This window comes from Phyllobates terribilis, unplaced genomic scaffold (assembly GCF_046119375.1).
Source record: "Phyllobates terribilis strain yellow unplaced genomic scaffold, ASM4611937v1 Scaffold_12__6_contigs__length_324123572, whole genome shotgun sequence".
Classification (NCBI taxonomy): Eukaryota; Metazoa; Chordata; class Amphibia; order Anura; family Dendrobatidae; genus Phyllobates; species Phyllobates terribilis.
In genome coordinates, this window is record NW_027362772.1 from 185,779,749 (window position 1) to 185,804,011 (window position 24,263).

At 46.4% G+C, this 24,263-nt stretch overlaps 1 protein-coding gene across 1 annotated transcript in view; it reads left to right on the forward strand.

Moving 5' to 3' along the window:
• The first annotated feature begins 4,734 nt into the window (after positions 1–4,734).
• DNAJC11 (DnaJ heat shock protein family (Hsp40) member C11) overlaps positions 4,735–24,263 on the forward strand; it is a 172,735-nt gene continuing 153,206 nt past the window's right edge. Inside the window, exon 1 of the mRNA XM_073656524.1 lies at positions 4,735–4,894. Coding sequence (XP_073512625.1) covers positions 4,823–4,894 — 72 coding nt within the window. The 5' untranslated portion in view covers positions 4,735–4,822. The remainder of the gene's footprint in view (positions 4,895–24,263) is intronic.

The window sequence follows — 24,263 nt, forward strand, 5'->3', positions numbered from 1 at the left end:
TTGCGCAAGAACTATATGTGGACCCTTTTCAGTCCAATAGCTCATTATAATACACAATTCTACCTGCTTTGGAGGTAGAAATGGGCCCCTTGACCTCTTGAGCTCCTGTGCGGCAGCACAGTTGGCATCAATGATATGTCCGCCCCTGGGACTAGCCCTGAAGCAGAGTTAATTAAGTGAAGCAGCACAACTAAATCTGCATATATTCAATGTAGAAAGTGCAGTGTAACAGCACAGCTGACTTAAATACATAGCAGAGCTGAGTTTGTCACAGAGTCCAATTTAGAGCTGAAAAGGAAGAATAACCCCACAGGTTGATTTGGTGATGTAGCACTGCTGAGCAAGTCACAGAGTACAATGTAGAGCGAAGGGTGTAACAGCAGAGCTAACTTAGATATATAGCAGAGCTGAGTTTGTCACAGAGTCCAATGCAGAGCTGAAAAGGAAGAAACACCTGAAGGAATTCATGTTCAGCAGTAGGCAGCGTTCACACAGGCACTGGATTCTTGTGTCAAAACAATGTGACGTTTATTTCCACAGGTTGAACAGCTCCGAAAACAAAACCATAATCACAAAATCCATAGTCTTGCTCAGGCGCTAACTAAACCCTGTGTCACGCAAGGTGTGGGAAAGACTTAGTGCAACACAAAGGGAAGAAAGAAAGGAAGCCCAGACTTTAGGGAAAGGGGGAGTGGAGACCTCCTGGCTGATAGAATATCACCCCTGTCTCCCCTAACGTCCCTATATTGGCTCTTCACCAATCGCCGCACGCATTCCTCGCCCTGACTTTCCCTGGCGTTTGGCCCTGGCAAGGGAAGGAAGGGGATGAGCACTAGTTGATCCCCACTGAACACTAAAGACAACAAGGGGGGACAAACAAGGGAAAATTGCTTAGCTAAAGATGACTCCAGACAAATGCGCACATGTCCTCAAGCACCAGAGAGGAAGAATTACTGCTCTTGCTAAGCCTTCACAAGTAGTAATGAATATAGCTGGCACCTCTCTCTGACACACAGCAGGTATTTATACACCCAGGCCAGAGTGATAATTAGCCAGAGGAAGGTAGCTGCTGGGTCCTAGAGACAGCCTCTAAGAAGGTGTCTGTAATGCCAAATGTAGAGATCTCCTGCAACCAACTGCAGGGCGACTGTCTATCACTTCTGACACACCCGTGACACCCTGACTACTCACACACGGCTGAGCAAATCCAAGTTCGGTCAAACAAAACGGCTATTGTCCATAGCAACCACTCATACTTGCAGTTTAGTGCACACGGCCTGTGCACACTCCTTTCAGAGAGAGATTCTGGTTTGTCTCTTCCCAGCTCCAACACAAATCCACTCTGCTCAGCTTCCCCAGCTGACTGAGTGAGACCAAGGTGAACACATGTCCTGGTTCTTAGTCAATGCTATCCAGGTGCATCTAATCAAGACCTGCAGTGCTAGGATTTAACCCAGTCCTACCTGGATTTCCTAGACACCCCACTGCTGATTTGGTGATGTAGCACTACTGAGCCGGTTACAATTTCACAGCAAAGTAACAGCAGAACAGCAGAGTTGACTCAATGATATAATAGAGCTGAGTTTGTCACAGAGTTAAATAAGGAGCTAAGAAAGAAGAAAGACCTTACAGTTGATTTGGTGATGTATCACTGCTGAGCTAGTCACAGAGTACAATGCATAGTAGGCAGCAGAACAGCAGATTTGACTCAGTGATATAACAGAGCTGAATTTGTCACAGACTCCTAGACAAATCTGACCAGCAGTATAGAGACCTGTCATGCAGCAGAGCCGGGTTTGTGAAGTGTATCGACGAATCCAAGAACAAAAAAAGCAGTCCACACCTGATTTCTATCTCTGCCATTTGTGACATAGGGGCCCCACTGCCCTTTACCCGGGTAGTTGCTGTCTGTTCTACCCGGCGCCGACTTAGAGCGGTCATAGACTGCTGCTGGAGGCAATTTTGCTGTTTCTCGTCAGCAGAGCGGCTCTTCCTCTTCCACTCTGTCAATGGGGCGTGACTGCCGACGTCATGCTGATTGACAGCGAGCAGTTAGGTGGTAGAGCACCTGCTGTCAATCAGCACGACTTCCGCAGTCACCCCGTCAACAGAGCAGAGTGGAAGAGAAGCTGACGCAATGTCGACGTGTCGTCAGCAGAAGCCGCTGAATCCCCAGCAACAGAGGTCTATGACTGCTCTGTGCCGGCAGAGATCGTTGCCAGGTCTATGACTGCTCTGTGCCGGCAGAGTTCGGTGCCAGGTCTATGACTGCTCTGTGCCAGCAGAGATCAGTACCAGGTCTATGACTGCTTTGTGCCGGCAGAGATCGGTGCCAGGTCTATGACTGCTCTGTGCCGGCAGAGATCGCTGCCAGGTCTATGACTGCTCTGTGCCGGCAGAGATCGGTGCCAGGTCTATGACTCCTCTGTGCCGGCAGAGATCGGTGCCAGGTCTGTGACTGCTCTGTGCAGGCAGAAATCATTACCAGGTCTATGACTGCTCTGTGCCGGCAGAGATCGGTGCCAGGTCTATGACTGCTCTGTGCCGGCAGAGATCGGTGCCAGATCTATAACTGCTCTGTGCCAGCAGAGATCGGTGCTAGGTCTATGACTGCTCTGTGCCGGCAGAGATCGGTGCCAGGTCTATGACTGCTCTGTGCCGGCAGAGATCGGTGCCAGGTCTATGACTGCTCTGTGCTGGCAGAGATCGGTGCCAAGTCTATGACTGCTCTGTGCCGGCAGAGATCGGTGCCAGGTCTATGACTGCTCTGTGCCGGCAGAGATCGGTGTCAGGTCTATGACTGCTCTGTGCCGGCAGAGATCGGTGCCAGGTCTATGACTGCTCTGTGCCGGCAGAGATCGGTGTCAGGTCTATGACTGCTCTGTGCCGGCAGAGATCGGTGCCAGGTCTATGACTGCTCTGTGCCGGCAGAGATCGGTGCCAGGTCTATGACTGCTCTGTGCCGGCAGAGATCGGTGCCAGGTCTATGACTGCTCTGTGCCGGCAGAGATCGGTGTCAGGTCTATGACTGCTCTGTGAAGGCAGAGATCGGTGTCAGGTCTATGACTGCTCTGTGCCGGCAGAGATCGGTGCCAGGTCTATGACTGCTCTGTGCCGGCAGAGATCGGTGTCAGGTCTATGACTCCTCTGTGCCGGCAGAGATCGTGCCAGGTCTATGACTGCTCTGTGCCGGCAGAGATCGGTGCCAGGTCTATGACTGCTCTGTGTTGGCAGAGATCGGTGCCAGGTCTATGACTGCTCTGTGCCGGCAGAGATCAGTCCCAGGTCTATGACTGCTCTGTGCCAGCAGAGATCGGAGCCAGGTCTATGACTGCTCTGTGCCGGCAAAAATCGGTGCCAGGTCTATGACTGCTCTGTGCAGGCAGAGATCGGTGTCAGGTCTATGACTGCTCTGTGCCGGCAGAGATCGGTGTCAGGTCTATGACTGCTCTGTGACGGCAGAGATCGGTGTCAGGTCTATGACTGCTCTGTGCCGGCAGAGATCGGTGTCAGGTCTATGACTGCTCTGTGACGGCAGAGATCGGTGTCAGGTCTATGACTGCTCTGTGCCGGCAGAGATCGGTGCCAGGTCTATGACTGCTCTGTGTTGGCAGAGATCGGTGCCAGGTCTATGACTGCTCTGTGCCGGCAGAGATCAGTCCCAGGTCTATGACTGCTCTGTGCCAGCAGAGATCGGAGCCAGGACTATGACTGCTCTGTGCCGGCAGAAATCGGTGCCAGGTTTATGACTGCTCTGTGCAGGCAGAGATCGGTGTCAGGTCTATGACTGCTCTGTGCCGGCAGAGATCGGTGTCAGGTCTATGACTGCTCTGTGACGGCAGAGATCGGTGTCAGGTCTATGACTGCTCTGTGCCGGCAGAGATCGGTGTCAGGTCTATGACTGCTCTGTGACGGCAGAGATCGGTGCCGGCCACAACAAGCAGGTGGTTAATAACTATCTGCCTGTTAGTCCTTAGGCACATTGTAAAAAAATATAAATAGTCCCAGATAACCCCTTTAAAGCAAATTTGTCACCAGATTTCACTATGCAAAACTTCATGAATCGCTAAATAGATCTTAGACCTAAGGAGACTGGTGCACTTTTTTTTTTTTTTAAATGTCTGTCGGTATGGCTGTGTAATCCTGATAGTAAGACAAGCATTGTATGAGAACAGCTGGAGCCGGAAATACTCATTTTAATATTAGGAAAGGAAACTTTTGAAAAAAAAGTTTTACTGTCTTTCTGAAATTGGGTTTCATAGCAAGTACATCAGCCTCATCAGGTCTAAATAAACATATTATTAATGTATGTAGTTTTATAATGTAAAATTTGACCGATCCCCTCTAAGAGGCTGGACAGACATCTGTCTGAGATGATTTAGTGAATCCTGCATTGAGCAGGGGGTTGGACCAGATGACCCAGGAGGTCCCCTCCAACTCTACCATTCTATGATTCTATGATACATTTTTTAAATCCCGAAAATTGCGCTTCCTTCAATTAAAGGTCAGGTCTGACTAGAAATTGTTACGGCTTCGGATGACCATTTGGAAAAGACAAAGTCACACACTGCTTTGCCCATCCAGGTTTGTGGGGTGTCCCCTCATGCACAAGGAGAGGTAGCGGGTGTCTCGCAGGCGCCCCCTATGGTAGGGAGCAGAGGTCTCCTCACAGCCGCTCAGGTGCGCGCTGTCCATCTGCTGAAGGATCAATACCAGTTGTAGTTCCGCACCAGTCCTGCAGATGTCACTGTGGGGCGCTTCTTCCCTCCCGGCTGATCTATGTTCCCGCTGCACTCAGCGGTCAAGGTGAAAGGTTGTGAAGATGGCGGCGGCCTTTATGGAGGAAGAAGTGGATAACGATGACTATTACGCGCTATTAAACGTCCGCAGGGAGGTGAGCTTCTGCCTGCGGGTGTGGGCTGGGGCCGGGCATGCTGTCCTGGAGCGTGTGGCTGCAGAGATGAGGGATAGCCTGTGTCTGCGGGGCGCTAGCAGCCGGCATTGTGCTGTGACCCCGGGAGCTGTCACCTGGGTGACACTAAGTGGCGGCTGCTGCCGAGTCCTGTCCTGTGTACATACAATAGTAATGTGCTCCGGTATACGGAGTGCGGCAACAGCAGGGGACACCGGAGGCTGCAGGGCACACTGAGGGTTATTAGGTGCAGCAGTACAGCGCCCCCTGCCGACGCCACAATACTTACCTCTTATACCTTCTCTGTACCCCAGAGCGCGCACACACTCACTCTGGTGACAGTGCCTCTCCTGCACCCTCCTCTCCTCTCTGGTGACAGTGCCTCTCCTGCACCCTCCTCTCTGGTGACAGTGCCTCTCCTGCACCCTCCTCTCCTCTCCTCTCTGGCGACAATGCCTCTCCGGCACCCTCCTCTCCTCTCTGGCGACAGCGCCTCTCCGGCACCCTCCTCTCCTCTCTGGCGACAGCGCCTCTCCGGCACCCTCCTCTCCTCTCTGGCGACAGCGCCTCTCCGGCACCCTCCTCTCCTCTCTGGCGACAGCGCCTCTCCGGCACCCTCCTCTCCTCTCTGGCGACAGCGCCTCTCCGGCACCCTCCTCTCCTCTCTGGCGACAGCGCCTCTCCTCTCCTCTCTGGCGACGGCGCCCCTCCTCTCCTCTCTGGCGACGGCGCCCCTCCTCTCCTCTCTGGCGACGGCGCCCCTCCTCTCCTCTCTGGCGACGGCGCCTCTCCGGCACCCTCCTCTCCTCTCTGGCGACGGCGCCTCTCCGGCACCCTCCTCTCTGGCGACGGCGCCCCTCCTCTCCTCTCTGGCGACAGCGCCTCTCCGGCGCCCCTCCTCTCCTCTCTGGCGACAGCGCCTCTCCGGCGCCCCTCCTCTCCTCTCTGGCGACAGCGCCTCTCCGGCACCCTCCTCTCCTCTCTGGCGACAGCGCCTCTCCGGCACCCTCCTCTCTGGCGACAGCACCTCCCCGGCACCCTCCTCTCCTCTCTGGCGACAGCGCCTCTCCGGCACCCTCCTCTCCTCTCTGGCGACAGCGCCTCTCCGGCACCCTCCTCTCCTCTCTGGCGACAGCGCCTCTCTGGCGACGGCGCCCCTCCTCTCCTCTCTGGCGACAGCGCCTCTCCGGCACCCTCCTCTCCTCTCTGGCGACAGCGCCTCTCCGGCACCCTCCTCTCCTCTCTGGCGACAGCGCCTCTCCGGCACTCTCCTCTCCTCTCTGGCGACAGCGCCTCTCCGGCACTCTCCTCTCCTCTCTGGCGACAGCGCCTCTCCGGCACTCTCCTCTCCTCTCTGGCGACAGCGCCTCTCCGGCACCCTCCTCTCCTCTCTGGCGACAGCGCCTCTCCGGCACCCTCCTCTCCTTTCTGGCGACAGCGCCTCTCCTATTCTCTCTGGCGACGGCGCCCCTCCTCTCCTCTCTGGCGACGGCGCCCCTCCTCTCCTCTCTGGCGACGGCGCCTCTCCGGCACCCTCCTCTCCTCTCTGGTGACGGCGCCCCTCCTCTCCTCTCTGGCGACGGCGCCCCTCCTCTCCTCTCTGGCGACGGCGCCCCTCCTCTCCTCTCTGGCGACGGCGCCCCTCCTCTCCTCTCTGGCGACGGCGCCCCTCCTCTCCTCTCTGGCGACGGCGCCCCTCCTCTCCTCTCTGGCGACGGCGCCTCTCCGGCACCCTCCTCTCCTCTCTGGCGACGGCGCCTCTCCGGCACCCTCCTCTCCTCTCTGGCGACGGCGCCTCTCCGGCACCCTCCTCTCCTCTCTGGCGACGGCGCCTCTCCGGCACCCTCCTCTCCTCTCTGGCGACGGCGCCTCTCCGGCACCCTCCTCTCCTCTCTGGCGACGGCTCCTCTCCGGCACCCTCCTCTCCTCTCCTCTCCTCTCTGGCGACGGCGCCTCTCCGGCACCCTCCTCTCCTCTCCTCTCTGGCGATGGCACCCTCCTCTACTCTCTGGCGACGGCGCCTCTCTGGCGACGGCGCCTCTCCGGCACCCTCCTCTCCTCTCTGGCGACGGCGCCTCTCCTTTCCTCTCTGGCGACGGCGCCTCTCCGGCACCCTCTTCTCCTCTCCTCTCTGGCGACGGCGCCTCTCCGGCACCCTCCTCTCCTCTCTGGCGACGGCGCCTCTCCGGCTCCCTCCTCTCCGGTGACAGCGCCTCTCCGGCACCCTCCTCTCCTCTCATCTCTGGCGACAGCACCTCTCCGGCACTCTCCTCTCATCTCCGGCGGCAGCGCCTCTCCGGCACCCTCCTCTCCTCACTGGCCACTGCCTGCTTTGTGCCACCCAACCCCCTATTTTGCCTCTTTCACTGACTTTGTGCCCCACTTCCCTCTTTGATGACTTTGCCTCCATTATGCCCTTCTCTCACTTTCCTGATCAGTGTACTTTCCCCCTGCTCAACTCATTTTCTGACTAGGTCTGTCTTGTACCCTATTATGCCTTTCTGATTTTTGCATCCCTTGCATATCAAATCTCCTCCACTCACCTAAAACCTGTTCTTTGTAGTCAAGTGGTATGCTATCCTAGCAAAATCCCTGGGGTTCACCCCATGACTTATCATATCTGTACCTCTCTTACTGAAGGTATGGATAAAGAATAACACAATCCAAAGCTGAGAATTTGCTAGAACATAATTGCGTCTAAGTATTCATACACTATATATAACCTGCTGCTCCTCTCTCCGAAGCCCACCTATTTGTATTTACAGAGCTCTACAAATCATGCTGCATATTGTCCACATGGATAGAAAGTATATTCCTGTACATATAAATTTAATGTCAGAACGACAATTTTCTATGAAAAATTGTTTTAATTCAGCTGTGAAGTATATTACACAGCCATCTCACACCAGCTGCTGCAGAACGGTATAATATGCACCTTATCTTCTGCGGAACACTAGTAGGACAGGAAGCTCCTATCTACTCAACATAAAGATGTTCTGCTGCAGCTGAGGCATGTGGTTAATGAATAATGTCTGCTCTGCAAATGATCAGAATATTAGCAGTCAGAGTCCTGTATAGGTGCTCCCTGCCTGTGGAGTAGTAATCTTCTGTGATAACTGGATGTGTTGGTGACTGTTAATACATAGATAATTTACAATGGGAAGGGGGTGGGTGTGGACATTATCACTTAGATTCCAGGAGCTATGTCCTATAAGTTGTTTGCAAACTTTCAGCTCCACATCAGTACTGATACTGCTGCTGCAAAATTATGCCAACTGACTAAAGATGATGTTACATTGTATATGACCATCCCTGATGTGGCACTAAGGACCCCCGTACACCATTACCACATATTTTACTATCTTGTCTTGTGGCCTGTTAAAAAAAAAAAAAAAAACCACACCTCATAAGTTGCAGAACTTTTGGCTCTGCAATAAGAAAACGAACCATTCATATAGAACGTCTTCATTTCCGAACAAGACATTTTGAATAAAACACGGCCCACAGAGGCAGTTCATGGAGTTTGTCCTTGGCCTTGGGAGGGGGAGGAACATCCCAATTTGGTCTAGGACAAAAGTAGGTTGACCAACAATCCCCAAGACTAGAGATGAGTGAACCTGAACTTTAATGTTCGGGGTTTGTAACGGACAGTTAGTGTCCGGGTCTGAATACCGAGCACGGACTTCTCCTGTAAGTCCATTTTAATGTTCAGCGTTCCGGAGAAGTCCAGGAGGAGAGAAAGAGAGGGGGAATTTTCCAGCTCCAAAGTTTGGGTCCCTATACATTTCAATAGAATTCAGGTTCTGGTTCAAGTTCTAGTAAAGTTCTGATACCTGAACTAAATTTTGGACTACAGTTTTGGTCGGGCACCAGAACCCGAAGTTCCACGGGTATTCTCATCCCTACCCAAGACCCCTTGCCCTGTTGGTAAGGGGGTTGATAACCTGAAACAGCACCAGCAATTCAGTCCTATTTATCCATCTTAGCCTCTAAGTCCCTGATTAATCCTTTAGATTTTTTTCAATATTTTTATATATATTTTTTGTCTTTCTTTTCACCCTTGGCAGATCTTGCACCAAATTGATAAGAATTTTACAGAGATGCTTTTGTTTTATTTTTCTCTTCTCCTTTTGCACCTTTTGTAGAGTTAAGTTCCATGATCCTTTAAAATGTTGCACATTAGTCTTCATCTACTATGCAAAAAATATCCCTGGGTGTAAAGGAGTACATTTGCACAAACATCCTATAAATCATAGAGGGAAGATTCCACTTTTCTATAGAGAGCTTGATTACAAAGTTTCTTTTATTCACATGTTCAGTGCACTTTAAGATTTCCTCTCCGGTGTTAGTAAAGTTTCTTATGGTGTATCTCCACGTCCTGGCTGTGGTCTCCAGTGACAGGCGTCAGTTTGCTGCTTTGTCTCTTTCTGTGATGACTTTCCATATGGTTCCAGCCATACCCTGCTTGTAATTTACTTTCCCTTAGATCTATAAAACTATAAACGGGTAATGCATTTTAATGATAGACACTCAGCCTGCCCACAGCTCGGTGGGAGCTCGCACTGTGGTGTCACCTTGTTGTCGAGGCTCGTGACCTTGTTGTTGGCAGAAAGGTGCAAACTTCTCCTGCAACAGAATGTGCTTCCCATGTCAATCAATACGTGATCATGCCAGAGACGCCGAGACGTCACCCCCTAGATGAAGCCGCTTCTCGCTCGTATATATATGGGTTGGAAGCTTGATTGATTCATATGGGAGGAGGGGGGTATGTACGGAGCCATCAAAGATGCAGATCTACAGAAGTTCATCTATTTCCATTAATGAAAATCAGGTTAGCTAGGAAACCCCAGGACTGCTGATCCACCACTTATCTGTATGTGCACGTTTAAAGAGAAAGTTTAGATACGCTGAGGTCAGGGGGTACCACTAATTGCCACATCCACAATAGTATAATTTTTAAAGGGGTCGTCAACTACTGGAAGTGCTAAATTGGCCCAGTAAAATAAGAAAAAAGATATACCTCCTGGACTGGCACCGTTCCAATCTCCCATAATGATGTCAACATAGTGCTGCAGCCTGTCATTGGCTGCTGATGGGCTGCAGCCTTCAGAGTTCCATCAGACGCAGCGCTAACATTGCTGGTACAACGCCAGTCCAGGAGATGCACATGTGCTTTTTTTATTTTATTGGGGTCGCTTTAGCATTTAAGAAGGGTGTTTTCAGTGGTGGACCGTCCCCTTCAAGTAGAGTGGAAATTTAATTTGCAGAGATATCCAGAGACACTTTAAAAAGCTCCTCTGGCCTTTCAGTTTTTGATATGGTAAAAGTTCAGTTTCATGGCTCCAGTGAGAACATGAAGATGGTTCTGTATGTTACCCTTAAAGGGGTTGTCTTAGATTAGAAAAGAGAGTTTACTTTTATTTTGTGGCTGTGCTGTGTCTGTTTGTTTTTTTTTGCAATACTAAATATAGCCCGTAGACAAGGGTGGTGCTCTTTCTGAAATAAAATAAAAATAATGGTAGAAAGACAGACTTTTGGATCAGAATACACTGGAGGGGCTGTGCATAAAATGATAGGATGTTTGTGATCAAGACTTATTCTGAAGTCATTGGGAATTCATGGGCAAGATATAATAATATTGGTTGCAAAGATGGACACAGCCTTTAAAGGTTCTTTCCTAACTAGGCACTTTATCAGCTCTCACCAGGATAGGTGGTTACTCTGACCACCAAACTAGAGACTTGTGTTCTGAAGTGTCCCATTAGGCGCACATGCACCCCACCGCACTTCACTGTTCATAGCACTGCTGAGATGGCCGAGCGCTGTATTCCACAATCTCTGGCAGTCCTGTAGACAATGAATGAAGCAGTGGTGTGCAAGTGCAGCCAACGTACCGGTCTAATGAGGCACTTTAGAGCCCTGTTCTTGGGATCTGTCTGATTCCCAGTGATCCTATAGGTATTGGTAAAACCTTGCAATTTTGGAAATAACACTTTGCATATTCTATAATGCCAATTAGAATGAATGTGCTTTAGTAACTAAGGCAGAGGCTCTCCACCTATATCTTATACATATGCACTAATGGAGTATATGTTTGAGTCAGGGTCAGACTGGGACTTAAATTCAGTCCTGGCATTTGAGAGCACACAGGCCCACATGCTAAGAAGTGAATGTAATATATGTTCTTCGATTTTGTGGATCGCTCGAGAAATATAACACATTTACAGAATACAAACTGCTGTGAAGCCATAATAACATTTTGTGAAATTAAAGGAAACTTGTCAGGTCAGATAACTCTATTTACCTGCAGATATAGGGTTAATCTGCAGGTTAATAGTATTATGAAGGTGCCCAGCTGCTGTACTGAAAGTGTGACACCCAGGACAAAATACATTTTATTTCTCCCAGGAGCCATCAGCTTTCAGTCATGCAGAGCAATTAGTCACCACTCACAGCAGTGAGACTGGCAGCTGTAAGTATACCCCGGCACTGACTGACAGCCGGCTGTGCACTGATGCACAGCCGGCTGTCAGTCAAGGAAAGAATGCAACAAGCAGGGACGAGGCCCACCCACGAAAGTGACTTCACTATTGGGGACGACGCTGGTCTCTGCTGTCCCAGTTTGCTCCTTACAATGCGCACTAAAAGTGTGCTCTCTATCCGGCTTGTCACTTCTCATTAGAGTCGGAGAGGTTGTGCACTGTCACTGTGCACTGAGAAGAATATTCCACAGTGACAAGATCCTACTGAGCATACGTTGGAATTGACACATGCTCAGTAGAGCTACATTTTCATTAGCCCCTTTTTGTTGCTTAGTGATTGATGATAAATGTAAAATGAAAGGGGATGTTCACTACTCGGACAACCCCTTCTCAATCATTATTATTTTATTCCTCCCAGTAAAAACATAACACTTATACTCACCTCCGGGGCCGACGCCGTTGCAGGTGACCCCTGTAGCAATTCAGCAGCTTCTTCACTCTCCCCTCCTTTGGACATAACTGACATCCGAAGAAGGTGAGAAAGCAGACACAGTTCTCACTTTCTCTGTATGTCTGGATTTGTCCAAAAGTGAGGAGAGTTTTCATTTTAGACTGGACAACCCCTTTAAGCTGATTGGCTGTATCGGCGTCATGTCCTCCTTCCTCCTTCATGTACTAAATGCATATGAGAAGAAACGGAGGTCAGGTCACCACTGGGCAGTGCAGGAATCTAAATAGAAGAAATGGAGCACCAGGGGGAAGGTTTACATGTGCGTCCCTGGAGTGAAGGAGTGGCCCACAGCTGGCACCAGCCCATCTGGTGTTTGCCAGAATTGCCAGATGGCCAGTCCGGCCCTGGTTTGAGTTGTCTAGGGGTATGTTCACATTAACTATTTTGAGCAAAAACTGGAAACTCTTCAGATCATCCTCAAAAAAAACTCAGTTCTCACAGTCGGTAAAAAGATTGTGTGCCCGTACCCTGAATCAGGGAATTCCTGCCATAACCAACCACTGATCCTTTCCAACAATACACACTTCATCCTCATTACCATTATTTATCTGTGGATTATCATTGTTTATCCAAAGTAAATGTAATTTCCTTTTATAGCACCTGTTCAGACTAGATAATGGCGCATTATTATTACTTATAATTATATGTTTGTTGTCTGCATCTCGGACGCTCCATACGGTTAATCCTATTAATTTGGTGTTTGTCGAAACGGAACATTTTCTGAAGAAATATGAACGTCACTTGTCAAGAAGACAAGAATAATTACCCGTCCGCTTTCTATCTTCTCCTTCTCCCTTTTTTTTCTCTTTTTCACAAGTTGACTCTATCGACAATTTCCCAGCATCGTACTGTCTCTTTCAGCAGCTATAAATAAAGCTATTCTTGTTGCCAATCTATGCATTTGGAGACATAAAGGGAATTGACAAGGAGTACGTTGGAAGGTCAAGACAAAAACGATGTTCTGTACATCATAACGAGAGCAAATAATGCTAACTAAGGCAGAAGGCGTCCTCCCATGCATTGGATCGCTGTTGCATTTTTTACCTCCTTGTATTGACTAATATATTTTTGCCGTCCTACAATTTTCTTTTTTTTTTTTTCTAAAGAAATACATACGTTTGGCTTGAGCTTTGACAGCCGTTGATATAATATCTCAGCAAATTGAGCCAGGAATATCAATAGGTTGTAATTTTACGTGAAAAGTACTGAGGTCAACATAAAGAGAAGTCTTTCACTGTGACAGAACAAAATAAGTCAAAATGAATAAAACATGGTAAGGTGATGAGAGGATAGGAGCTGTACCTCTGCCAGATGTGCCCTGTGGGCCTTCATTTCAGACGCGTGCCCTTCCTCACTTGTATTTAAAACTGCGGAGAGAGAGATGGGTCCTTAGAATATGTGAATATTTACCTTTTGAAGTCTACTTGATATGCTCCCGGGCAGCCACGCGTGTATGTCCCCACTGACCACCTCCACCATTCAGTAACTTAAGTCCTGCCGGCCTTGAAATATTTCATCCGAGGAGTTCTTAAGGCAGAAGACGACTTACAATGCATTTTTATAACGGGCTAAATTGTATGTAATGCTGGACAAAGAATACCTGAACTATCCGAGGAAAATGAAGGCGCCATTCGAGGAGTGTAAGGGACCGCTGTCATTCCCACTAAGGGCTCTGTCACGCAAGGTGAGGGAAAGACTAAGTACACAAAGACGGGAAGAGGGGAAGGAAGCCCAAACACTAGGGAAAGGGAGAGTGGAGACACCTAGGCAGATCTGACCACTCCCTGATTCCCCTAACGTCCCTAAATAGGTTCTGCACCCATCGCCGAGCAGGAAACCTAATCCATGACTGCCCCCAGCGATAGGCCCTAGATAGGGAGGGTACGAGGTGAGCACTAGTCAGCCCCCACTACAACTAAAGACAAACAGGTAAACAGGAAATGGAAAACACTTAGCTTGAGAAGACACCAGAGAGATCACACCAACTATCCTCCAAGGGAACTCCAAGAAGAAACTAGCCGACTACTAGTACTCCAGGCCTGGACAGAGGAAAATAGAGCTACCACCGGCGACTCTCTGGAGAGACAGAAGGTATTTAAACATCCAGCAAGAGTGTGTCAATTAGCAGCAGAAGGTGGAGGTCACTGCTAGGTCCTAGAGGGAGAAGGATATCACTACACTACAGAGATGAAAAGATCTAGAAGGTGCCTGCAGAGCCAAGCGCAATGTCCTTCTACAGCTGGATCCAGGACCGCTGTCTGTCACACCTGACACACCCGTGACAGGCTCGTTCACACATCAGATTTTATCGTACAATTGCTATCCGTGTTTTTCACGGATAGCCATCACACTTAGAATAGTTTATGGAGCTGTGCACATGTCCGATTTATTATTTATTGATTTTTTTATTTTATTTTTTTTTTTCCCCCATCCGCGGAAAATATCAGAGACGTGTCCGATTTTGATCCGAGCAAAGTTGGCAATGCAAGACCTATGGAACCGTAAAAAAATTGGACTGCACTCCGATGACATCGGAGTGCAGTCTTGTGTTCACGGACTGGTCTGTCACAATGGACAGTTCTTTTCTCCGCGTATGAGAAGAACTGATGCCACTCTGATCAAAATAATCGCTCTGTTCTCACCTGCGGAAAATACTGATGTGTGAATGAGCACTAAAGTCAGTATTCCAATTTCAAGTGGAAAGCCCCATTCAGATGATCATATTTCATGTATGTGCGTTATCTGTGGTTTTTACAAGTGGGACACATCTGTGATAGTTTATGGACACGCTCACATGGCTTTTTTTTCTTTTTTCCAGTCTGAGACATTTTCATTTTTGATCGGATTTGAAGATCAAACTTTTGAGTCAGTGAAAAAAAAAGAAAACCTGATAGAACTTTAATGCTATCCACTTATCACCTGAATGCTGTCTGTTTTTTACTGTTTAAAGGGAAGGAGAAATTTTGTAAAATAAAAAAGTACGGTATATATTTTTTGCATATGAGAAAAGCTGATGCCACATTTATAAAAATGGATACATATGTCAAAATGGATAAAAATTAGATTCAGCATACTAATTTAAAATTATCCTTTCTTTTTCTTGTATGCAAAAACAAAAAAATCAATGACTGTCTGAATGAGGCCTAAGGATGACCACAAGGTGCCACTGGCCATGTGGCTGACCCCCCCGCCGCCCAATGACCATTCTAAAACGAAACCTCAGCTCTTTTTTTATTTTTATTTTTTTTAAATCTTTTAATATATTGTAGTCTGAAGCCCCCACTGATTGCCCTATGGGTGGGCAGAAGTGCTCACAACCCCCTTCTAAGTGTGCACTGCTGTTTACTAACACACAGACATTTTTTTAACTCCTACACCTCTGTGCTCACTCATGCTGCGGCTTAGCACTTGTAGCCTGTGTTTTAAGGGGGTCTTGGATCTCAGAACCCAACAATCTACTGAGTTTTCAAGGGGCTGCAATAGAACCAAACATTAGTTATACTTGAAACATTAGGCTTTGCTTTTTTTTTTATTAATATTAATGCAGTTTGTCCAGCCTCTAAACACTTTTTTTTTTTAAGAAAGTTGTAGAATAGTTAAATAAAAAATACACTACTGATCTCCATCTGTTCTCCTCCAGCGCTGCCTGGATTCCCTGCCAGCCTCAGTATTTTGTGTTCTGTCCAAATGGGCATGTAACCGCATGAGCTAATCACTGGTCACAGAGGTGTCCAACTGGTGACCGCTGCAGCCAATGATTGGCTTTAGCAACTACATGTACATATGGACAGTTCAGGATTTACAGACACTAACTTCATACTTCCTGCTCAGAAGTATCTTTTTGGTAATTGGAGCTTTGTTTTTCTGATAGTTTCATTCTTTACATAGGCAATGCATTATAGGAATTTGAAAAACATGATTCCAATAGCAACAAGCAATATAATACAGGATAAGTAATGTATGTACACAGTGACTGCACCAGCAGAATAGTGAGTGCAGCTCTGGAGTATAATACAGAATGTAACCCAGGATCTGTACAGGATCAGTAATGTATGTACACAGTGACTCCTCCAGCAGAATAGTGAGTGCAGCTCTGGAGTATAATACAGGATGTAACGCAGGATCAGTAATTTAATGTATGTACACAGTGACTGCACCAGCAGAATAGTGCGTGCAGCTCTGGAGTATAATACAGGATGTAACTCAGGATCAGTACAGGATAAGTAATGTATGTACACAGTGACTCCACCAACAGAATAGGGAGTGCAGCTCTGGAGTATAATACAGGATGTAACTCAGGATAAGTACAGGGTGAGTAATGTAATGTATGTACACAGTGACTGCATCAGCAGAATAGTGAGTGCAGCTCTGGAGTATAATACAGGATGTAACTAAGGATCAGTGCAGGATAAGTAATGTAATGTATGTACACAGTGACTGCACCAGCAGAATAGTGAGTGCAGCTCTGGAGTATAATACAAGATGTAACTCAGGATCAGTTCAGGATAAGTAATGTAATGTATGTACACAGTGACTGCACCAGCAGAACAGTGAGTGCAGCTCTGGGATGTAATACAGGATGTAACTCAGGATCAGTAATGTAATGTATGTATACAGTGACTGCACCAGCAGAATAGTGAGTGCAGATCTGGAGTATAATGCAGGATGTAAATCAGGATCAGTACAAGATAAGTAATGTAATGTATGTACACAGTGACTGCACCAGCAGAATAGTGAGTGCAGCTCTGGGATGTAATACAGGATGTAACTCAGGATCAGTACAAGATAAGTAATGTAATGTATGTACACAGTGACTGCACCAGCAGAATAGTGAGTGCAGCTCTGGAGTATTACTCAGGATTACTACATAAGTATTGTAATATTTAGACATACTGACTGCACAAGCAGAATTGTGAGTGCACTGAAGTATAATATAGGCTGGAAACCAGCATCAGTACATAAAACTTGTGTGTACAAAGTGATTCCACCAACAGAATTGTGAATACAGCTCTGAAGTATAAAGGCTGATATTCAGAAACAATGAAAAATAAGTATTCCGATGTAGTTACAAGTTTACCCATCCTTTTTGTGCAGTATATATACCTAGATACAGAATGCTCTGAAATATTGCATTGTTCCCACATGTATTTATCTACTGGCTCTTTATATTTACATGTACAGTGGTGAATGAGATTATAGAGGAGCATAGAATTATTTTGGCTTCGCTGCTGATGTTCGGGATGTCACACTTCTGCTATATGTCAGTGATGGGCATGCAGACGCTCGGTTCACACACAACCCCTGCCCAGCTGAGCTTATGATCTGATTCCTTTGGCCTAAAGGCTTCAAGAGATAAAAAGACTTGCCCAAGGTCACTCTGGCATCATGCGGGCCTGTTTTGCTTTCTTGCTGCCTGTCACTGCTCCAATGTTTGTTTTTTTTATTGTCAGTCCTGACTGTTTCCTTTTTCTCAATAATTTATCTTTTCTATTCACTGTGCTAAACTTGGAGCTGAGAATCTTCGCTTTTACCTTGGGCTGCCTGCGGTCTTTTCAGTATATGTCCTGGTTAAAAATAATATATTTCTAAATTTAATCTGAAAAAAACCTAGACCTTCCATCCAGATGCAAAAATGTGTGTTACACTGCAGACAATAGGATATTTGCAACTTCGACAAACGTAGCAGAAATTGTAATGGCGCAGTGGTGGAACGGCTGCCCCCTTCCTCTAATAGTGACATAATATGTAGAAGTAGATATTGCAGTCATTTCACCTTTACGCGATCATCAACTTTTTCATTGGGGCAATTACGTAAAGTTCTGTAAAATGTTTTTTCCGCAATATCCAGAATTTCACAATTATTGTGGACTGTCAGTGATGGTTCAGGTGCATGATCTCCATTAATGTTATCTTTGGTTGAATTTTCCTCTTTCAGATGATATTTGTCACGGTACTGTTGCAGGGTTTCTCAGGGCAAGGGACTCCTTCCCTATCCCTCACGGAAGGGGTCGCCCTAGTCTATCCCTGTCCCCTGGATTACCCCAGAAGGTGGAGACGCCTGGGTCACGTACCTTGCTATGCTCCTGATTTACCCTTATCAGTTCCCTCCCAACACCAGGAAGGTGTGAGGCCGAAGTGTATAGGATAACTCTATCCAGACAGACAGGGATAAATGAAAACTACACTCATACAAATACACTCACCAAACAATAGAGTGGGAAACAAGGGTGGGTAAGGTAGTTAAAACCAAATAGGAGAGGATGAAGATGAACACGCAAACAAACTCCACACAGAAATCTCCAGAACAACTCTCCAACCGCCAACTCCAGACACTGAACTTCGCCTCCAACTCCAAACCAGGCAGTAACAACTATCACTGGCAATTCTCAAATGCCAGTGGCGAGCATATATACCAGAGGGGAGTGACCAACACAGAACAGCTGAGGCAATCCATGATGGAGAGCTCCAGGAGATCAACTGAACTGATTAACCCTAGCAATGCTAGAGCAAAGAAAACCTGCACTGTTTAGTATGATGGTGAAGCAGTTCTTACCATTGCAGGAGTTCGGGTAACGAGACGCAGCGATCTTCTGACCCCTCTCTGTCACGGTGTCCCCATGACAGTATCAATTGGGCACATGGTTTAAGGCTGTAATAAAAAGCCCTATGTAAATCATTCAAAAGCTGTGCCTTTCTGTTTCATCGTGTGCCACATATCAATGTAATCCTTGTCCTGACCCCTGGAGCCGCTGTATATGCAGAATGGTGGGCAGATTATGACCCAGGCCAGCCATTTACAAGCCTAGCCTAGTTTCCCCGCTGCTTACCTTGCATAAGAGCTGAGTAATGTTGATGTGTTTGCTGTCTGAGTCGTTGCAAATGAAACCACTTATCTCTACACCTGCCGCTCTATCATCTTAATGTTTTCTTTGGAATATCAGGCACTTGATGCATTGAGCCTGTGGTTTGCGAAGGAGGCTTTTCACATTGCCGATATCTCTTAGGACACATACAAATATAAAACAGGCCTGCGACATGATTCAAAATCTGCTGCAAAATCCATGAAATAATAACTACTTTCCCATACTTTCTAGAAATGATAACAGCCATCAAGATTTATTTTAAACCCAGGCAAAAAAAAATGTGCATATAGTGGCTCCACGTGGCTCAGAGAGAGAGAGCACCTAAACCAGAAAAAGACCACTCCATCCATCTTTTTATTTTAGGTTACATATATGACATATTTAATCCCTTACCGCAGCAGCCAGTATTGACCTTTATAACGTGGCAACTTTTTTTTTTCCCCCCGCCTTTTGAGAGTCATAACTTATTTGGCTGTCGACCGAGCAATATTGATTGTTACGGATGAGTTGTATTTTTTAATAGCACCATTTTGAGCTACTTATAATGTATTATTTTATTTTTGGAGGAAAAACCTTTTTTTTTGTTATTCGGCATTTATACTTCCGGTATAAAGTACACGTCAACTTCTATACTAATACAACCTTGTATAGTTGTTTGTTTTACTAGTTTAGCACAGTGGGAACCAATGAGAAACATGTTGGTGCCTTATTTTTCTGTTACCACCACTTTTTTTTCTGTTGACGGAGCTTTGAGATCGCCTGTGTTTTTGGGTACACATGAGGTTTTTTTTTCCTTTAGAATTTCATGTTTTATTTTTTTGAGAGGCAAGATGAAAAAAAAAAAGAAGTTATTACGCCATTTTTAAAAATTTTGTTTTCCTCCTGAATTTTGTTATTCCATCGATTTTATTGTGGGTTAAGGCTGTAGAAGTGAAAGGGGATAGTCTTGCTCTGCTCACTTCCACATTGAATATCTGCTCGCTCGCATATGGCAGGTGTGCAGTACCTTCAGCTTGCGTTCTTTAAAGAGAGCCTGTCATCAGGATTTAACCTGTTTAAAAGTAAAGACATGGGCATAATTGCCCTGTTATACTGATTTAATGGATACCTGTAGTGAAAAAATCCACAGCCTGGTTCTTGTTTAATTCACTTTAGAAGTTTTGGTGCAATAGCCTCTTCGTGCACTGGGGTGGGACATCTTCGGCTCTGCTGCGGCCCCTTTGCATTTGTTTGAACCTCCTTTTTTATAAATTTTGCGCTAGCGCCACCCTTGCCATGGCCGTCGCTTGCGCACATTCATGCCCAGTGTTCTCCAGCAAAATGGTAGCGGAGATCGCGATATGCGCATGCGTCGCCAGTGGCGCCATTCTGCTGCGGACCATAAGGTTAATCTGAGCATGTGCAGCTTCCTGCACCATTTTGTTGGAGACTGCCAGAGGTTAATGTGAGCATGTACCGCCTTCAGCGCCATTTTGCTAGAGACCACCGGGACATGAATGTGCGCATGCGCCGCCCACAGGAAGGGCGGCACTAAGCGCAAAGTTTAAAAAAGGAGGCTCGTACAAATGCAGAGGGGCCACAGCAGAGCAGAAGACCCTACCCACAGTCCTGCTCCACAGTCTTGCCCCGATGCATGAAGAGGCTATTGCACCAAAACTTCTAAGGTGAACTAAACAAGAACCAGGCTGTGGATTCTTTTCACTACAGGTATCAATTAGATCAGTATAACAGGGCCATTATGGCCATACCTTTACTTTAAGAGGTTAAATCGTGATGACAGGTTCTCTTTAAGTCTCTCCTGAAGGGCATAAAACCTAAGATTTTACCCTATTTCTCTAGCATGCCCTTATACGTTCGCTGTTTTATCAGCACTTTAATAGTAGCATGGCCAGAACAACTGATGTTACAATTGTTTCAAGGTAATTGGCCTTTTCATATTCTGCCCATAAGGGGAAGTATTACAGTAGTTGGGAGGGTTGTCCTTTATCCAGCCAACTGCAGGTCTTTCTTCAGTAGCCCCTGGACATCAAATGCTATTATTGGGAGTTGGCTTTGGGTGACTGGTTATTTCTTTAAAATGCAGTACCAAGCATGCCACCCAGTCTAGGGATTCATGGCCCTGAAACTGGCTGAGTTTCTGCACTGGCTCCCCACTTAAGCCCATAGAGTTCAGTGAGAGACCTCCCTTCCTTGTGTGACTCTCATGTTCCAGTTGGGTGAATGTCTAGGAGTCATACATATAAATCTTCCCTTTAAAGAGGACCTGTCACCAAATCAAAAGTTTCCAATAAGTGACATTCTTAGCAGCACCTCTTCTTCCAGATGACGGTTTCGCCCGATGGAAGTGAGCAGGATGCTGTCTATTAGCAACTGTTGATTGGCTGCCAAGCTCATGTGGCATAACGTTTCGTTGGAGAGAAAGAGATTCCAGCTCAAAAGTCTGGGTCCACATTGTTTTCAGTGGGGTTCTGTATGAAGTTCGGGTACAGTTCTGGTACCCGAAACGAAGTTTGGAATAAAGTTGGTGTTGGGTACTAGAACCCGAACTTCCATGGGTCCACTCATCTCTAGTCGTGGACTATGTATTTTTTAGGCGTGAAATATATTTAACACATTTCGCTTGTGAAAACCGCTCGGCCTATAGCCACAACACAAAACATCTGCTTTTCACTGTAAAACGCGTGGACTCCTTCTAAAAATAATTGATTTGCCATTTCTGAGCCCCATTGTTAATTGTACTGCTATTTATAAATGTAAAAATAGATGACCTATACGCTACCAAATGTTCATTTCATAATGCAAGAAGAGGTGACAATACCTCTTAAAGCATGAAGAAAAAAATAATTAGCATCTGGTGGATATGAAGTGGTTAACACGCGGCAGACAACGATAATCCCACCCTGGAATTTGGAGCAGTGGAAATGCAAATTATCATCATTGTCTTTTCATTACTAAGTACGAGCCGAAAATCTATTTAAAATAAGGATTTCACATATACATTTTTTTTTTTTTTCGACATTGCTCGGAAAGCCGAATTGGTGGGAAATGGTGCTTCAAAGGCGGAATTTGTGGGAAATGATAGTGAAGTTTATGAATGTTGAAAGCAATTTCAGATCTGAAGGTATGATGAAGCTGAAAGTAATCCATTTTTATGTATTTGGCTGTACTTTCTGCTCTTTTTTTTTCTGCCTTCTCTCCTCTGGAAAAGCTTGCGCGCATGAAGATAGAAGTAATGTATTTTTACAGCCGGTATCTTTTGCGTGCTCTGATTAGAGGCAGAAGAAACAAAAGGTAGAGACATGTCTTTAGGACGGAGCATGAGGGAAGCTGTCGGCAGCGGCAGCGCGGGCTGTAACAACGACCGCTTTTGTGTTGGGTTGATGAACACATCAGAGGTGATGTTGAAAGGCCAATAAGAAATTATTCATGGGCAAAGATCAATTTTTTACCTCCTGTTTACCACTAAGAACAGAAGAACCAATCACGTGACTGGTAGCAACCGTGTGGTGCGGCCAAGGTGGGGCGCGAGACAGCAAGCCGACTTGAGATGTCAATAATTGATAGACAGGCATAGAACAAACTGCTTTGACCACTAGTGTTGTGTTCCATATTTCAAGACGCCGCTTTTTCAACCATGATTTGCTAAGAAGCGTAGCTGAACATCCAACAGTGATCAAGAGGTTCTCTGTATTGAGCTGCCCCCGATTGGCTCGGCATTACCGTGTAACGAATGCCATCCTGAGATTGTGTGATGTAACGGGAACCCAAGGTTATCCACTGCACCAGCGGGTGCACTAAACAATCCTGAGTTCTTATTTTTACCCCTCAATGACCAGACCTGGTTGGACCTTTAGTTTCTTCTTTTTTTCCTCTCTGCACTTTAGCAGCCATATCTTTTTCATTTTTGACTGAGGTGGCTTTAGATCTAGTTTTATTCATGACAAATAGTATTTTTTTAAATGCTTATTGGTCACTGGATCTGCTAAGCAGGGGAGACACATATTGAATGTTGGGTCGAATAGAAGATGTCACGTTGCTTTTGCTTCTTTTCACAATATAGCAGTCATTACAGGGAATCTTAATGTGAGGGTTAAAGAAGGGAGTGAGAAATTCGGGTTGTATCTGAACGTCAAGAAAACAAAGATCATGACAACAACAGTGAAAGCGGCTAATATCAAGGTCGACAAGGAGGAGATCGCAGTGGTTGACGATTACTTATTCTTTGGCTCCTAAGATCAATTGTGATGGCGACTGAACACCTGAAGTAAAACGATGCATAGCACTTGGACGGGATGCAATGGTCGGCATTTCTAAGGTCTGGAAGAGCAGAGACATCACCCTCGGTAACAAATGCAGATAGGTCAATGCAATTGTCTTCCCAATAGCACCATACGGATGCAAGACCTGGAAACTCAAGATTGCTTTTCAGAAGAAAATTGATGCATTTGAACCTTGGAGCTGGAGGAGACGTCTATGGATTCCATGAACAGCGAGGATCAACAACAGAAATGTCTTGGATCATGTCAAGCCAAAACTGTTGCTGGAAGTGAAAAAAACGAACAAATTTAGCTTATTTTGGTCACATTATGCAGAGTTAGTCGTTGAAGAAAGACGTCATGCTTGGATCAGTCGGTGGCAGGAGAAGAAGACGGCCCAGAACTTGCTAGATTGACAACATCCAGAGAGACATGGGAATGACCATTGACAAACTTAAAGAAGCAACGCGGGATAGAACTGCCTGGTGAGCGATGATCCATAGAATGACCGAGAGTCGTACTCGACTGAGCGGATAAGAGAGAACGAGATTCTGTCAGTAGGGTCAACCCTCCTAAGCCTTCTATATAGGCATGTAGGTCATCCATCATTGTGCTGCTTCAGATGGATTGCACTTGACAACAGGCGGAAGACAATAAGTTAGGCAGAAGGGAGACACCTAGTGAAAGGCACTTTTGGAGTTATTTTTCTTTAGGGTAAGACCGCGTAATTTTAATTAAAATTGATTTGCAGATTTATCAAGTGTCAAATGACGTCATGTTACCTGTAAGTGCAATGACCACTTACGTCAGTGAAGATGGGTTGCAGCACAAGACGTACCCTATACACAAAAGTGGCGGTAATTCTGGAAAAGTGAGACCCTTTTTCTGATCCTTAAGAATTCCAAGATTAATGAGGTTGCCCTGACCTCTCGGAGCCACTTTGACTATACACAACTAGCTCCTTTGAAAGATCTACATTCTGATACTTGGTGAGGTCCTTGCGATATGTAATTTCTTGTAATATCAAGAGATTGTCCAGTTTAGACTGTAGTATTATATTATAGCTCCTTACAGTCTGAGCTATATTCAGTTGCAATAAGGCACTTGTAGAAGTTTGTTGGCAATATTTTACATGTCTACCACATGTCATGCTCTATCAGACCTAGTATGACCCCGTAGATGCCTTACTTGTATGGGGAAATATTCTCATAATACGCGTCTCTACTGGAGAACCTTATG